Here is a 16,311-nt window from a genome sequence, read left to right as displayed (position 1 = left end):
TGGCCGGGCTGGTATCGAACTCCTGACCTCAAGTGATCCTCCTGCCTCAGTCTTCCAAAGTGTCGGGATTATAGGTGTGAGTCACTGCACTTGGCCTTTTTTTTTTTTTTTTTGGGACGGAGTCTCGCTCTGTCACCCAGGCTGGAGTGCAGTGGCCAGATCTCAGCTCACTGCAAGCTCCGCCTCCCGGGTTTACGCCATTCTCCTGCCTCAGCCTCCCGAGTAGCTGGGACTACAGGCACCCGCCACCTCGCCCGGCTAGTTTTTTGTATTTTTTAGTAGAGACGGGGTTTCACCGTGTTAGCCGGGATGGTCTCAATCTCCTGACCTCGTGATCCGCCCGTCTCGGCCTCCCAAAGTGCTGGGATTACAGGCTTGAGCCACTGCGCCCGGCCCTCTTTTTTTTTTTTTTTTTTAATTATTTTTGGCTGGTCGCGGTGGCTCACACCTGTAATCCCAGCACTTTGGGAGGCCAAGGCTGGTGGATCATGAGGTCAGGAGTTCCAGACCAGCCTTGCCAAGATGGTGAAACCCCATCTCCACTAAAAATACAAAAATTAGCCGGCGTGGTGGTGGGTGCCTGTAATCCCAGCTACTCAGGAGACTGAGGCAGAGAATTGCTTGAACCTAGGAGGCAGAGGTTTCAGTGAGCCAAGATGATGCCGCTGCACTCCAGCCTGGACGGCAGAGTAAGACTCTGTCTCAAAAAAAAAGTAATAAAGATTTTATTTTTTAATTAAAAAATGTATGGATTTATTTATTATTATCATTATTATTTTTGGAGACAGAGTTTTACTCTTGTCACCCAGGCTGAAGTGCAATGGCAGGATCTCAGCTCACTGCAACGTCTGCCTCTGGAGTTCAAGCAATTCTCCTGCCTCAGCCTCCCAAGTAGCTGGGATTATAGGCCTGCGCCACCGTGCCCAGCTAATTTTGAATTTTTAGTAGAGACAGGGTTTTACCATGTTGGCCAGGCTGGTCTCAAACTCCTGACCTTGGGTGATCCACCCGCCTCAGCCTCCCAAAGTGCTGGAATTACAGGAGTGAGCCACCGTGCCCGTCCTATTTATTAAATTTAATTAATTAATTAATTAATTTCTGAAACTGAGTCTCTGTCGCCCAGGTTGGAGTACAGTGGTGTGATCTGGGCTCACTGCAACCTCCACCTCCTGGGTTCAAGCAATTCTCTGTCTCAGCCTCCCAAGTAGCTGGGATTACAGGTGTCTGTCACCACGCCTGGCTAATTTTTGTATTTTTAGTAGAAATGGGGTTTCACCATCTTGGCCAGACTGATGTTGAACTCCTCACCTCGTGATCCGCCCACCTGAGCCTCCCAAAGTGCTGGGATTACAGGCGTAAGCCACTGCTCCCCGCCTTATTTATTTACTTTTAATGGAGTCCCACTCTGTCGCCCAGGCTGGAGTGCAGCGGTGCCACCTCGGCTCACTGCAACCTCTGCCTCCCGTGTTCAAGCAATTCTCATGCTGTGCCTTAGCCTGCTGAGTGGCTGGGACTACAGGCATGTGACACCATGCCTGGCTAATTTTTTTTTTTTTTTTTTTGAGGTGGAGTTTTGCTTTTGTTGCCCAGGCTGGAGTGCAATGGTGTGATCTTGGCTTACTGCAACCTCCGCCTCCCGGGTTCAAGCGATTCTCCTTCCTCAGTCTCCTGAGTCGCTGGGATTACAGGCATGCTCAATCACACCCAGCTAACTTTTTGTATTTTTAGTAGCGATGGGGTTTCTCCATATTGGTCAGGCTGGTCTAGGAACTCCCAGCCTCAGGTAATCCGCCCGCCTCACCCTCCCAAAATGCTGGGATTATAGGCATGAGCCATTACTCCTGGCCTAATCCACATTCCATTATGTGGACTATTTAACCCCATTATGAGACATTTGTTTATGCTTTTTTTCATTATTATACATGACACTTAAAAAATATTGTTGTATATTAGTTATCTTTTGCATTGTTTTTTGAGACCAAGTCTCCCTCTGTTGCCCAGGCTGGAGTGTCATGGCATGATCTCAGCTCACTGCAACCTCAGCCTCCCAGATTCAAGTGATTCTCGTGTCTCGTGTAGTAGTTGGGACTAGACGCATGCACCATGCACCATGACATCCGGCTAATTTTTGTATTTTTAGTAGAGACCGGGTTTCACCATGTTGGCCAGGGTGGTCTCAAAGTCTGGCCTTGGCCTCCGAAAGTGCTACAATTACAGGCATGAGGCAGCCACATTAGTTTTCAAATGCAGACGAAACAAGGGACCGTTGAATGCCTGTTGTCTCATGTATGCTCCTAGGCAAGGGTTCCAAACTTACAGGTACAAACTTACTTAGGGGTAGAGAGACAGATAATAAGTACGTGGTCTGTAAATGTGGTTAATTTCCCCAGAACAGAATCCTGGAATACTGGTTTGAGAGGGTATAATTATTTTAAAATATTTTTGGGGCCAGGTGCGTTGGCTTAGCCTGTAATTCCAGCATTTTGAGAGGCAGGAGGATCACTTGATCCCAGGAGTTTGAGGCTACACTCCAGCCTGGGCAACAGAGTGAGACTCTGAGTGTCAAGAAACAAAACAAAACAAACAAACAAAAAAAACCTTTTGACTCATGCCGCCAAACTCATGTCCAGGAATTTTGAGGCGATTTATGTGCTTCCAACAGTATAAGACTGATAAGAGTGATTACCTACCAGACCCTGTGTTTGAAGGTTGTCATTTGAAACTGATTTTTAATTTGTTTAGTAGAAAACCCAGCTTCTTATAGTTTTAATTTATATGTCTTGGGTTAGCAGAATGGTTGACTTTTTTTTTTTCAGTCGTTCCTTCAAATAGTGAGTCCTCTGCTGGGCTCTATTTGTGGAATATTCCTTTTCTTCTTCAAGGATGTTTGATATCTCTTTTTTTTCTTCACAGATGTTTGATATTTCCTTTTTCATCTATTGTGTTCTTACCATTTCTAGGATGTTTCTAGGCTTTCTATTCTATTTCTTGTTCCGTACCACACTGAAATGCCTGCGGTAGCTTTACAATTTCTTTTGACATCTGTTAGGGCAAGTCTACCTTCATGCCTTCTTTTGTTTCCAAGGGGGGAAAACGATAGCTATTTTCGACTATTTAGTTTCCCAGGTGAACTAAGAATTTTGTGAAGCCTAAGAAATGTTGTTAGCATGACACTAAACCTATACGTCGATTAGGAAAGAAAGGTTGCATAATCAGCTTGGCAAAGGGTTATTGGAACTGGCTTTTAATCTTGACTGGAGCTGGAGCACAACTTCCCTGTAAGGCAGACCTGTGCTCCTCTTGGACTTGGGCGACCTCGATAGTGGTGTGGTCCTTTGTCTGGTGTTCAAAGTAGAGAGAGGTCCATTAAGTAGCTCCCTAGAGAAGCAGTGGCGGCTCAGGCCAGCCCAGCCCCTGGGATGGCCATCTGTATGGCGGCCGGGAGCCCGGGTCCTGGTGGGCCGGCTTGGGCAGGCGCTTGACCCCTGGGGCCTGCGGCCACCGGAAGGGGCTGGCTGAGCGCAGCGCGCTGGGTCCTCCGCGCCTTCGGAGCAGGTAGGGCACGCGGGGGTGCGCGCGCGGGGGCCCAAGGGGCGCTGGTGTCAGGGAAGGGGCGCCCCTTCTCTTTGCACCCAACCAGCCCGGGCCTCCCCAGGAGCCCAGACCCCCGAGCTTGCAGTCACTGCTGGCTGCGCCTTTGAGCCTCGCGCAACCGCAAGGAGCGTCGAGCAGGGGTCGCAAGGGGGTCGGGGAGGGGGCGCGTAGGCCGATAGAGGTCCCTAATTCGGGGATCCTAGGAGTCAGGGTAGGGCTAAAACGGAGTAAGTCCATCTGAGTTTGAGGGGATGGGCGTCAGCCTGTGGCGGGGGGCCCGGGTCCCTGTCCCGGGGGCGGGTATGCGGTCCGGGTATTTCGGGGGCGAGTTCGCGGTCCTGCCCTGGCGTTGAGGTCGGGATCCGGTTAGATGTCCGGGGTCTGGGTCCCCGGCTCCTCCCGCGCTCCCCTCCCCCACGGCGCCGGACCTCGGCAGCCCGCCCCGCCTAGTATTCGGACCGCTTGCCGGCGCCGGCGCCGGCCCCGCCCCCGCAGGGCCCGCCCCGGTTCGCAGGCCCCGCCCCCTAGCGCCCCCTGGCTCCGCCCCGCTGCTCGCCCATTCAGATGTGGGTCAGGGGTGAGCGGGCGGCGCCGACGTCACAAGCTTCCAAGATGGCGCTGGGCGGGCGGCTGTGAGCGGCGCTCGGGGCGCGCTGGGCGGGGAGCCGAGCCGGGCCGGCGGCAGACGGACGGGGCGGACGCGTGCGGCGCGAGCCGGGCGCTGAGGACAAGGGCCGCTGGTAGGGCCGGCCGGCCGGCGGGCGGAGCGCCGCCGCCGACGCACACGAGGTGAGGGGCGGCCTTGGGGGGCGGGGGTCGCGGGGCGCGGGCCGCGAGCCGGGCGCGTCCCCGGAGAGAGGGGCGTGGGCGCGCGCGCGCCCGGGCGACGTGGGACTGCGCGCGTGGGGGACGCGCTCGCGTCTGGCGGGCCTGGGCGGGGGCGCACGCGGGACCCCTGGCAGGCCCGGGCTTTGTGGGCCAGATACCCGGAGGGGCGCGGGCGGTGGGGCACCCGGGGCACAAAGCCCACGGGGCCGCGCCAGGCCCAGGAGGCGCGGGTCTGCGGAGCGGGGGTCGGCGGGCGAGCGGGCGCCGGCTCTTTGTGCCTTTTCATTAGCAATCTAATCCGAACAGCGTCGGGCGAGCTGCGCTGCCTGACAGGCGGGAGGGCTCCCATTATGCAAACGGCCCTGCGCCCGCGGCCGCCCCCTCGCTGGAGGATTTTGCGACTTCCAGAACTGCGGTCTTGCACTGTCTGCGGTCTCCTTTCCTCTTGCCTCCTCCCCGGGGGAAGACTGGCCACGGCAGGGCCAGGGGCGGGCCTGGAGGGGCCGCTCCCAGAGGGCCAGGCTCTGCGGCTGGTGGGCTCGCTGCCCTGCCCCCAGACCTCTCCTGTAGGCAGCCGCTTGGCAGGAAGAGAGATGGGCTTGGGGGAGGGTGTCGGCTGGCAGGGGGAAGGGACCGGCTGGCTGAGGGAGGGGGCTGAGGGGCCCCAGCTTGTCACTCTCTGTTTATCTTCCAAGATGGTTCATATTCACACAGGCCTGGGTGTGTGCGTGGTGGTGGGGGGAATGCCTCTCCCTGGGGGGCAGTGACTTGCGGAGAGGAGGGAATGAGGCCAGATAATGCTCCCAACGGCCCCACCCAGAACTGCCTGGGACTGCCTGTGTAAGGGAGCCCAATGCTGAGCCGGATGGGTTGGAGCGGCGTTAAAGTTATTTATCCGTGTCTTCTATCCCCTGCACCCCTAGTCTTTTCTAGTAGGAGTTGCCAAGCACATCTGGAAAGCTATGTTGCCGACCCCCCACTCCCCCAGCAGCAGGAGGGGTGTAACCCAGGGAAGCCACCCCTCTGACATATGTGCTGGGGGGAGGGGCAGAGCCTTGCCCATAGGAATCCTGTGGCGGTGGGTTGTTGACTGATGTGGGGATTGCTGTGTCTCTTGTGCTGTCGAAGAGCTGGCAGGTAGTTGGGGGGCCTTGGGAGCTCATAGGTTGAACTCGAGGCTGTCCTTCAAGGATCCAGGATGGAGGGATGGAGCTGGGTCACTCAAACCTAGGGCCTTTCTGGGTCTAGCATTTATTGCTTCCTGGTTTCTGGCTTTGCTTCTTTTCCTCCATTCTCATCTGCCAGTGTCTGGACTCCCTGGGCCTTCAAGCAGACATTTTCAGGAGCACAGGCCATGTGGTTGGTCTGGAGCCCTGTGGCAAGGAGAGTGTGCATGCTTGGTGGAGCAGGGTTGTTGTAGTAGTCTGAAAAACAGATGAGCTGGCCTCTGGAGACAAAACTGTGTGGCGAGGCTGCTGGTTTAGTGGGTTCTGAACACCAAGAACAGGGCTGGGAGTCTGATGCTTGGAGGCTGAACTGAGTCCTGTGGCCCAGAATTGTTGCCTGGAAGTGAACGTTCCGTCTTGTGCCATTGAGATTGTGAAGATCTCTAGGTCCCACAGGACAAGCAATAGACTTGGAAGGCTGGGAAGAGGCTCCCCAGCTGCCTGCCTTGGGAGGTCAGAGCTCTCAGGTGGGTCGGCAGGCCGGTGTCGGGTTGGGGGAGGGAGGTTGTAGAGTGCCTGTAGCCCAGCTTTTCTGGCCAGTTGGCTCTGAGTGCTGCTGTGTGCCCAGCAACCTCTCCCTGCGGTGTTTTTCTGCCAGTTGTTGGAACTTGTAGATTAGTCACTGAGCTTTTACGACCGATTCCTGAAAAGAAAAATCTCCCTCTGGTTGCTGGCTCTGTGTAGAGGAAGAAGCAGCCCGAGGGGGTCAGGCCTTTAATTAAAGCAAAACCGAAATGATTGTGAAGTTGCTGGAAGGAGAAGAGAAGGCGCAGGTGGGGCAGGGGTGATGAGTCCTGATGAGTCCTGTTGTGCTGCATGATACCTGCTCTGGGGACAGGTAGGCACGATCCCATCCTCGATCCTCGGTCTTGGCCAGCAGCCCAGCCTTCTCCACAAGCTGCAGTCCTGGATTAATCCTCACATAGTGTTTTCTTTCCGTAGATCAGATTTCTCATTTTGTTAATAAGCGCAGCCTCCCGTCCACTTGAAGTCAGCTGTTGTGGACGAGGAGCAACAGGGTTTTGCATTATTGAGCTGATAGCCTGCTGCCTTCCTCGAGTCCTTATTGTTTGCGGGGTCAGATCTGAGGGGTGGGGGAAGTGCCATTTAATCAGCAGCTAGCCCCTGGAGAAGAGCTGGCGGGGCAGTTCTGGAGAGTGAGAGCCGTGAGGAAGGAATAAAGTTCAGTTTACCCAGGGGACTTGTGGTTCCAACCTTATTGCTTGGTCTGTTGGCCTTGAGCAGTCAGCCCCACCCCATACCTTGTCTTGCCTGCTGCCCCCAGTACCTGATCCCTGGGAGAGTGGGGTGCTTCTTCCTGGGCTGCTCTTGCTGGCCTGGGAGGCAGCTTTCATCACGGGAAGAAAGAACAAATTAGGTTCCTCCCCTCTTGTCTCCTCTGAGCCTGGCCGAGGAGGGACTACCGTGGGGCAGTGAGAGGGGAACTGGACTTGGTCGCAAAGTCTGTAGTGCATTGCTGGCTCTGCCATTTACTCCCGTTGTGACCTTGGGCAGTGATTGACTCTCCTGCCTCGTTTCTACAATGGGAACAGAACTTGAGTTTACATTCATGTATCACTGTTTTCTGGAGCTCAGCCTAGGGAATTTAGACACTCAACAAATGATTATAAGATGGGGTGATAAGGGCTGGCATCTAGCGGAGCGCAGAGGGCACAGCGGTGGTGTGGGAGGAGCCGGCTGTGGGCTGGCTGAGAGCCCTGGATGCCATGTGGGTTGGGTTGGCCTGGAGGGGAGGGGTTTTAACCAGGAAGTGACTGCTGCTGGGTTTTAAAAGGCAGTGGTAGGGTAGAGGGTGGCAGGGGAGACAGCTGGAGAGCACTGAGGACGTGGACCCACAGATACTGTGTGAGCTGGGAAGCCCGCTTGGAAGACCCCCCTGCCAGCCAGGCATGTATGCGGCTCTTTTTCAAGCTTTTTATTCATTCCTCCACATTTTCTGAGCACAAACTTAGTGCCTGGCCCCCTTGGTTTAGACCAAATCTTGTTGGCCCCTGCTTTCTGGCGCTCACAGACTTGCCTGGGTGGAGTGATAGAGGCGCTTGCAGTTCAGCACGCGGTCTAGTCTCCTCTAGAGGCGTGAAGGAGCTGCTTTTGGAAGTTCAGTAGCTTGCTTGGGGGCTGGAGGGTAAGTGCCGTTGACTCCACTGCCTGTGGAGGCCCATATAGTGTGGTGTCTGGAGAGATTTGAGATCCCACTAGGGAGGAGTGGGGCTGAAAGCCCCCTCCCTAAGAGAGGTCCTGGTTCCCATTTAGGGGCTTCTGAACCAGCCCTTCCAGTTTGACTCTGCCTGGCACCACCAGGGTTCGCTTCCTGCTGGGAGGGGCCTTGCCCTAAGGGTTAGGGACCTGGGCGGGGGGAGGGCTCTGAGGAGGGACTGGGCCCGAGGGACTGAGGGACTGCAGGCTTGCTTGCTTTGAGCCCAGTTTTAGCTGGGAGTGGCAAAGCAAGAAAAGCTGGTGGGGGTGGGAGCTGTGTGTGGGCCCCCAGTGAGCTTGATAAGGGAGGGAAGGCTGGGAGCTGGTTCCAGCCCGCCACAGTTCAGGAGGGAAGGGCCAGACTGCCTGAGAGGGGTGTGGCAGCACTGAGTGGGGAGAGGGACCCTAAGAAACTGCTTGGGACCCTCGGGAAGGTGGCCAGGCTTTGGGGATGCCCTCCTTCTGACTATTCTATTTTCCTGTTTCTTTCTTTGTTTCTTTTTTCTTTTTGTGGTAATGTTAGTGGGTGGAGAGAGGGAGTGCAGCCTCAGTGTTAGAACAGGGGGACTTGAGGTTCTTCTGATGGTGAGAGGGAACAGGGATGGGTCAGCCAGATGCCTCTAACCTAGAGGCAGCTGTTTTTTGTGAGGTGGGTGGCTCATCGTAGGATCTTAGGTGCATGTTTTCTGTTTAGGGGTGATCACACACGGGGTGTGGTGAGGAGGGAGTGTGTGGAGTCCCCAGCCTTCCTGTGGCAGTTCCCAGTGTGACTAAAAGAAGGCAGGGATTGGGTTTGGTTAGGTGGGTGCTTCCAGGTGAGAGTTGGCCTGCTATGGAAATGGAAGAGCTCCTGGCTCTGGCAGGGGTGTGGCTGCTGTACAGACTTGTCCTCTGCCGTCCTGGGCTGTTGCCCTGCGGCTTGGGCTTCGGCTTCATTCCTCTGGGTGGGTGGGTTCTCTCTGGCAAGTGTGGGAAGGGGCCACTCCCATTACCACACTGAGGCCTGAGCCCCCTTGAGGGGGAGGATCTGTTGCATGGCCTTTGCAGCCCTCTCACCCCTGCTGCGGTGCGGGAGGTGAGGCCACAGCACTCGGGAGATGGTAAGCTGTTGGTGAGCTCTCATTCACAAAGTAAGGGAGCAGGGAGAGTGGGGCCTGGGACTTTGGTGACTTGTCCTTGTGTGGACACAGTGGGGCTTTTCTGGGTGATGAGTGCAGGCTGCATATTCACCCAGCACATGCTATTGTTCATGCTGCCTGGCAGAGGCCTGCCTGCTGGTGCCCTGGTTCTCACCTTAGGCTATACCTGTCTCTGGGGTGGGCCCAAGGTACTAGCTTTTTCTGAAGCTTTTGAAGTGAACCTGGTGTGCAGCAGAGTTTGAGAACCGCTTCTCTAGCAGGTGATGCGTCTTTGTTGATAATAGAATCCACAGGCCGAAGGATGAGTAGCCCGCGCTTTTACCTGCGGTGCTCACTAACTGCTTTACTCCGAGGACCTGGCGGGGTCAGCAGTTACCCAGTGAATGAATTGGTAGAATCAGTCATGCCGATTCTTGGGTAGTTACTGGGCACAAAGGGTGAACAGCAGGAGGAACCTAGACCTTGTGCACTGGGGGCTTCTCCTGGGAGGTCCTCTGGAGGTGGGTCCTACTAACCCTATAGCATGGGCTTTTGGAGTCTGCCTGGCCTGCTTTCCTGGCTGCATTCTTGGGCTCTTGTTGGCCTGTATGTAGTCTGGTGGGGCCTCACATAGTGCAGTTTGGGTTGAGCGGAGGTGGCCAATAATGGGAGCCCCTGGGACTCCTGGGACCTCTGCCTTCTTCTCCCTGGAAGAGAAGAGGTTTGTCCCTGAGGTTGTTTTCCTGGGCTGTGTTATCTGGGCAAGGTATATGAGGCCACTAATAGGGGCAGAGAAGGAAGAGTGGGAGGGCACTGAAGAGGGGGGCGGGACAGGAGGCAGAGCTTCAGGTAGGGCCTGGCTAGGCCTGGCCCTCTTTGTTGGAACAGAACAATGGGTTGTTCTGGGGTTTTGTTTGTATTTGAGGGAGAGAGGCTATAAGACAGCTCCTGCCAGCTAGGAGCAGCCTATCATGTGAGGGGACAGGTAAGGCCCTTGGGTGTGGTTCTGGTCAGCATCCTGGGTAGGAGGTCTTGCCCTTTAGAGAAGGGACAGCATCCTGGCCAGGGGCAGTAGAGGAGATGGGAAAAGGGGCTGAGAAGGAAGGGGTGGTGCACATCTTGGTAGCTGGGCCTAGGTAGTCCTGTCCTGAGTGAGTGATCTGGGGATGGATTCCTGCCCTAGGTCTTGTGCCCCTTCACTCCAGCCGTCTCCGGGACCCCATGGCCCTTCCCCTTTGTGGAAGCAGCTGCTGTTATAGTTTCTGTCTGGCTGGTACCAGGGAACTTGGCTTGGAAGATGGGAGGAGGATGGTCCCCACGGAGTTCCGACAGAAGGCCAGGAAGGTAGTGGTGAAGAGGTAGGTAAGCACTCATCCTGGGCTCGTTCCTGGGCTCAGCCTGGCAGTGGGCATTTTACACCCGATTCAGTTATCAGAACACACCAGTGTGGTCCTCATCATTTTTTTTTTTTTTTTTTTTTTTTTTTTTGAGATGGAGTCTCACTCTGTCGCCCAGGCTGGAGTGCAGTGGCCGGATCTCAGCTCATTGCAAGCTCCGCTTCCCGGGTTTATGCCATTCTCCTGCCTCAGCCTCCCAAGTAGCTGGGACTACAGGCGCCCGCCACCTCGCCCGGCTAGTTTTTTTGTATTTTTTAGTAGAGACGGGGTTTCACTGTGTTAGCCAGGATGGGCTTGATCTCCTGACCTCGTGATCCGCCTGTCTTGGCCTCCCAAAGTGCTGGGATTACAGGCTTGAGCCCCCGCGCCCGGCGGTCCTCATCATTTTGTTCAGTCCTCATTGTACAAGTGGCTCAGAGAAGTTAAAGAGTCATACGTCTAGAGAGTGGGTGGAGGAGCTCCAGGTGAAGTGTGTGAAAGCCTTGGACACATTTGTGAGTGAGGACTCCTTACTGTGTGCAGTGCTTGGGCTGGAGGGCAGCTGAGACTTTCATTTTGAGTGGGGTAGTGGGATGGCTGCTCTGGACAAAGCCAGGGAGTCTGGCTCCCAGAGTGGGAAGGTGGTCCCCTGCAGGTCCCCTGCTCCTCCCCAAGGACCAGGGGCCAGAGAGCATTCTCTGGGTCGTCCTCATCCTTCCAGTCACACGCAGCTCCTTACTGTCAGGTATGTGGGAATCTTCTGCCCCACGGCATCCTGCGCCCTTGCCGAACACCTCCAGGAGAGCCATGTGGAGGATGGTCTGGACGTTGCAGGAACCAGAGCTGAGCTCTTGAGATTCTTTGTGGACAAACGAGGTGCCCTTGGTGGTGTGGGGACGCAGGCAGGGTAGCTCCTCTGGGTGACTCTTGGTAGGTTGTCTTCTGGTAGATGGACTGGGGGTACGGGTTCTGGTGCTTCAGGGTGGTTGTCCTCTGTGAACCAGATCCCAGGGACCAGGCGTCAGCCCCGTGCTGGCCGAAGGGAGAGGGTTGTTGCCAAAGTCTCACATTCCAGGCATGTGTTGATGCTGATAAGGCAGCAGGGCTGGCTTAGCTGCTTTGGGCAGGAGGGGACTTTGACTTCATGCCCCCAGCAGGCAGCATGCACATCTTGCTTCCTGGTAGCACCCCTCCCCCACCGACCCCCTCTGCTTCCAGGTGCAGGGCCTCAGCAGGGTCCTGGTCACACACCCTGCAGGGGCAGTGCCGCTCTCAGCAGCGTTGCTGGCTTAGAGGCAGGCCTCTGGAGGCCTATTGATGGATTCTGCCAGCACTGCCTCTTAGAGTATTCGAGGATGCCATTGGAAATGTCACTTCCTTTTATTTGCTGAAATTTGTTACTCTCAGGTTTGGCAGTGGGCCCCTTGTCCAAGATTGCAGCTTTTGGGGAACTTCAGTTTTGTGGAAAGATGACTCCTGCTTCCTCTGTGGGCCAGTCTCTTAATCTCTCCAGGCCTCATTCTCCTTGCCTATAAATGAGTTGTTAGACTCAAAGTTGTTTGCAGACCCCGGGGATCCCCAATGCCTTTTTCAGTATATTTAAAAGTTACGAGGTCGGACAGGGTGGCTCACGCCTGTAGTCCCAGCACTTTGGAAGGCCAAGGCGGGTGGATCATCTGAGGTCGGGAGTTCCAGACCAGCCTGGCCAATATGGTGAAACCCTTCCTCCCCTAAAAACAAAAATTAGCCACGTGTGGTGGCACATGCCTGTAGTCCTAGCTACTCAGGAGGCTGAGGCAGGAGAATGACTTGAACCTGGGAGGCGGAGATTGCAGTGAGCCAAGATTTTGCCACTGCACTCCAGCCTGGGTGACAGAGTGAGACTCCCATCTCAAAAAAAAAAAAAAAAAATTGCTGGCCCCTGCCCTGGGTGGACACTTGCACTGCCAGAGTTGTGTTCCCCACTGTGAGCCAGCCCTGGGAGCTGAGACCCACCAGTTCTACACATGTCCAGGGGAGGCAGTACAGATGACTGAATATTAAATCTAGACCTTTAATTACACATCTTTTTACTTTTCTGTGTGATGAAATAGGAAGGATACATGAGGCTTTTTTTTTTTTTTTTTGTATTTTTTTTTTTAGTAGAGACGAGGTTTCACCGTGTTAGCCAGGATGGTCTCGATCTCCTGACCTCGTGATCCGCCCGTCTCGGCCTCCCAAAGTGCTGGGATTACAGGCATTAGCCACCATGCCTGGCATGAGGCTTTAAAAAATTTTTTTTGCCTCTCGGCCTTAGCGCCATTTTTCTGGAAACCTCTGCGCCATGAGAGCCAAGTGGAGGAAGAAGCGAATGCGCAGGCTGAAGCGCAAAAGAAGAAAGATGAGGCAGAGGTCCAAGTAAACCGCTAGCTTGTTGCATCGTGGAGGCCACAGGAGCAGAAACATGGAATGTCAGGCGCTGGGGATGCTGGTACAAGTTGTGGGACTGCATGCTACTGTCTAGAGCTTGTCTCAATGGATCTAGAACTTCATCGCCCTCTGATCGCCGATCACCTCTGAGACCCACCTTGCTCATAAACAAAACTGCCCATGTTGGTCCTCTGCCCTGGACTTGTGACATTCTGGACTATTTCTGTGTTTGTGGCCGAGTGTAACAACCCTAAAATAAATCACCTCTTCCGCTCTTTTAGCTGAAGAATTAAAAAAAAAAAAAAAAAGAAAATTTTTTTTTGTTTTTTCTGTTTTTTTTGGTGATAGGGTCTCCCTCAGTTGCCTAGGCTGGAGTGCAGTGATGATGTAATCACGGCTTAGTGCAGCCTCACCTTCTGGGCTCAAATGATCCTCCTGCCTAAGCCTCCCGAGTAGTTAGGACCACAGTCATGCCCACACCCAGCTAATTTTTTTTTTTTTTAGAGGCGGGGTCTCCCTGATCTTGAACTCCTAGGCTCAGCCAATCCTCCTACCACGACCTCCTAAAGTGTTGAGATTACAGGTGTTGAGCCACTGCACCCAGCCTACTTAGCAACTTTGTTTTTTTGAGATGGAGTCTCTCTCTTGCCCAGGCTGGAGTGTAGTGGCACAATCTTGGCTCACTGCAACCTCTGCTTCCTGGGTTCAAGCAATTCTACTGCCTCAGCCTCCGAAGTAGCTGAGATTATAGGTTCGTGCCACCACGCCTGGCTAATTTTTGGTCTCGAACTCCCGACCTTGTGATCGCCCGCCTTCGCCTCCCAAAGTGCTGGGATTACAGACGTGAGCCACTGCACCTGGCCTACATAGCAACTTTTGTTTTTTCCTTGAAATGGGGTCTCACTCTGTTGCCCAGGCTGGAGTACAGTGGCGCAGTTCTCCTGCCTCAGCCTCCCGAGTAGCTGGGATTACAGGCATCTGCCACCACACCTGGCTAATTGTTGTATTTTTAGTAGGGACAGGGTTTCACCACATTAGCCAGGCTGGTCTCAAACTGCTGACCTCAGGTGATCCGCCTGCCTCGGCCCCCCAAAGTGCTAGGATTACAGGTGGGAGCCACTGCGCCTGGCCCACAGCAACTTTTAAAAAACTCATTTGTCAAGCTTTAGTGTAATATCAATGAAGAATAGACACACGGTTATCTGAAAAAGTTATTAAAATACTCCTTCCTTTTTTCTGTGTAAGGCCAAATTTCTTGAAAGACTTTAATCAAAACCACATATCCTAACAGACTGAATGCAGGAGATAGAATCCAGCTACTTCTGTTAGACCAGACATTAAAGAGATTTATAAAAGTGTAAAGCAACGCTATCTTTTTTTTTTTTGTTTTTGAGATGGAGTCTTGCTCTGTCGCCAAGCTATAGTGCAGTGGCACGATCTCTGCTCACTGCAACACTCACCTCCTGGGTTCAAGTGATTCTCCTGCCTCAGCCTCCCGAGTAGCTACAGGTGCGTGCCACCACACCCAGCTAGTTTTTGTATATGTATATATATATTTTTTAGTAGAGATGGGGTTTCACCTGTTGGCCAGGATGGTGTGGATCTCTTGACCTCGTGATCTGCCCGCCTCGGCCTCCCAGAGTGCTGGGATTACGAGCGTGAGCCACAGTGCTCGGCTTATTTTTTTTTTTTTTTTTTGAGAGGAAGTTTTGCTCTTGTTGCCCAGGCTGGAGTGCAATGGCATGATCTCAGCTCACTGCAATCTCCGCTTCCCTAGGTTCAAGTGATTCTGCTGCCTCAGCCTCACCAATAGCTGGGATTAGAGGTACGCACCAACACATTTGGCTAATTTTTGTATTTCACCTTGTTGGCCAGGCTGGTCTCAAACTCCTGGCCTCAGGTGATCCACCCACCTCGGCCTCCCAAAGTGCTAGGATTACAGGCGTGAGCCACTGCGTCCGGCCTATTTTTTTTTTTTTTTAACAGAGTTTCGCTCTTGTTGCCCAGGCTGGAGTGCAATGGCACGATCTTGGCTCACTGCAGCCTCCACCCCCCACCCTCCCCTGGGGTAAAGCCTTTCTTCTGCTTCAGCCTCCCAAGTTGCTGAGATTACAGGCACCCATCACCATGCCTGGCTAATTTTTTGTATTTTTAGTAGAGATGGGGTTTCACCATGTTGGCCAGGCTGGTCTCGAACTCCTGACCTCAGGTATCCACCTGCCTCGGCCTCCCAAAGTACTGGGATTACAGGCGTGAGCCACCGTGCTCAGCCTTTTAAAAAAATTTTGCTTTTCTAATACAGTAAGTAGAACAGTGATGTGTAAAGTAGTCTCTCTTTACCTGTGGGGGTGTGTTCCAAAACCTCCATCGGAGGCCTGGAACCATGGGTAGTGCTGAACCCTATATGTGATGTTTTTTCTATACATACGTGCCTGTGCTAAAATTTAATTCATGAATTAAGTGTAGTGAGGAAATAATAAAATAGGACAGTTATAACAATATGTTATAAAAGTTATGTGGATATGCTCTTTCCCCCTTTTTTTTTTTTTGAGACAGAGTTTCACTCTTGTTGCCCAGGCTGGAGTGCAAATGGCACAATCTCGGCTCACTGCAACCTCCGCTTCCCAGGTTCAAGCGATTCTCTTGCCTCGGCCTCCCTAGTAGCTGGGATTGTAGGTATGTGCCACCACGCCTGGCCAATTTTGTATTTTTAGTAAAGACAGGGTTTCTCCATGTTGGTCAGGCTGGTCTTGAACTCCCGACCTCAGGCGATCCGCCCGCCTCAGCCTCCCAAAGTACTGCGGGGTAACAGGTGTGAGCCACCGCGCCTGGCTGGATATGCTCTTTCCTTTAACATATTTACTCACCTATTTTCTACCCGCAGTTGACCAAGGATAACAAGCTGAGGAAAGTGAAACTGATTAAGGGGTTACTACTGTAATACATGGTAACATCAAATACTGCAACAGCCCGGATGCAGTGACTCACACCTGTAATCCCAGCACTTTGGGAGGCTGAGGCTGCAGAATGGCTTGAGGCCAGGAGCTCGAGGTTGCAGTGAGCTATGATTGTACCACTGCACTTCAGCCCAGGTGACAGAGCAGGACTCTGTCTCAGAAAAAACTCCACAAAACAGTAACATAGAAGCCACATAAGCAGATGCTCTTTAGGAGTCCTGTCTAATTTTAGAATGTAAACAACACAATTTTAGAACCAGTGGCAAGGAGGGTGCTAGGCATTTCCCTCTTCACCACGTGCCTCCTTATCTTTCACATATTGTTTCACTCTATCTCTTCTCAGCCTTGGCTCTGACCAGCATTTGTTCACCTAATGAATGTTTGGGAGTGCCTGCTGCATGCCCGGTGCTGTGGCTGCTTGGGACAAAGGGTCTAACTTTGGGTACTGGTCTGTAGGCTGGTCGGGGGCAGACAGGAGGGAAGCGGCTTGGCAGCTGGTGCTGACGTTGGGAGCGGGGAGACAGAAGCAGTTCTGGCTTCACTGAGGAGGGAGTCGTGTGGGGGCAGGCTCCTCCCGGAGTAGGGT

General features: G+C 53.7%; 2 protein-coding genes across 5 annotated transcripts in view; both read left to right on the top strand.

The window, feature by feature from the left end:
• The first annotated feature begins 4,193 nt into the window (after nt 1–4,193).
• The window catches only part of HIC2 (HIC ZBTB transcriptional repressor 2), a 35,560-nt gene continuing 23,442 nt past the window's right edge, over nt 4,194–16,311 (top strand). The window contains exon 1 of one of the 4 annotated variants that reach the window (XM_030915165.1): nt 4,194–4,383. Coding sequence is in view for 1 of the 4 variants with exons in the window: in XM_030915167.1 (XP_030771027.1) it covers nt 7,559–7,560 (2 nt within the window). In the remaining 3 variants the exon portion in view is untranslated. Of the gene's footprint in view, nt 4,384–7,466; nt 7,561–16,311 lie in introns of those variants that run through there. The other 3 variants (XM_010381787.2, XM_030915167.1, XM_030915166.1) reach the window with 3 other exon arrangements.
• LOC115892805 (60S ribosomal protein L41) lies at nt 12,637–13,076 on the top strand. Its single transcript, XM_030915169.1, has one exon. The coding sequence runs from the start codon at nt 12,683–12,685 to the stop codon at nt 12,758–12,760; it is 78 nt and encodes a 25-aa protein (XP_030771029.1). The 5' UTR covers nt 12,637–12,682; the 3' UTR covers nt 12,761–13,076.

Source organism: Rhinopithecus roxellana, chromosome 13, assembly GCF_007565055.1.
Source record: "Rhinopithecus roxellana isolate Shanxi Qingling chromosome 13, ASM756505v1, whole genome shotgun sequence".
In the NCBI taxonomy this organism is placed as follows: Eukaryota; Metazoa; Chordata; class Mammalia; order Primates; family Cercopithecidae; genus Rhinopithecus; species Rhinopithecus roxellana.
Note: the sequence above shows the minus strand (reverse complement) of the source record. Positions and strands in the feature narration are given on the sequence as shown.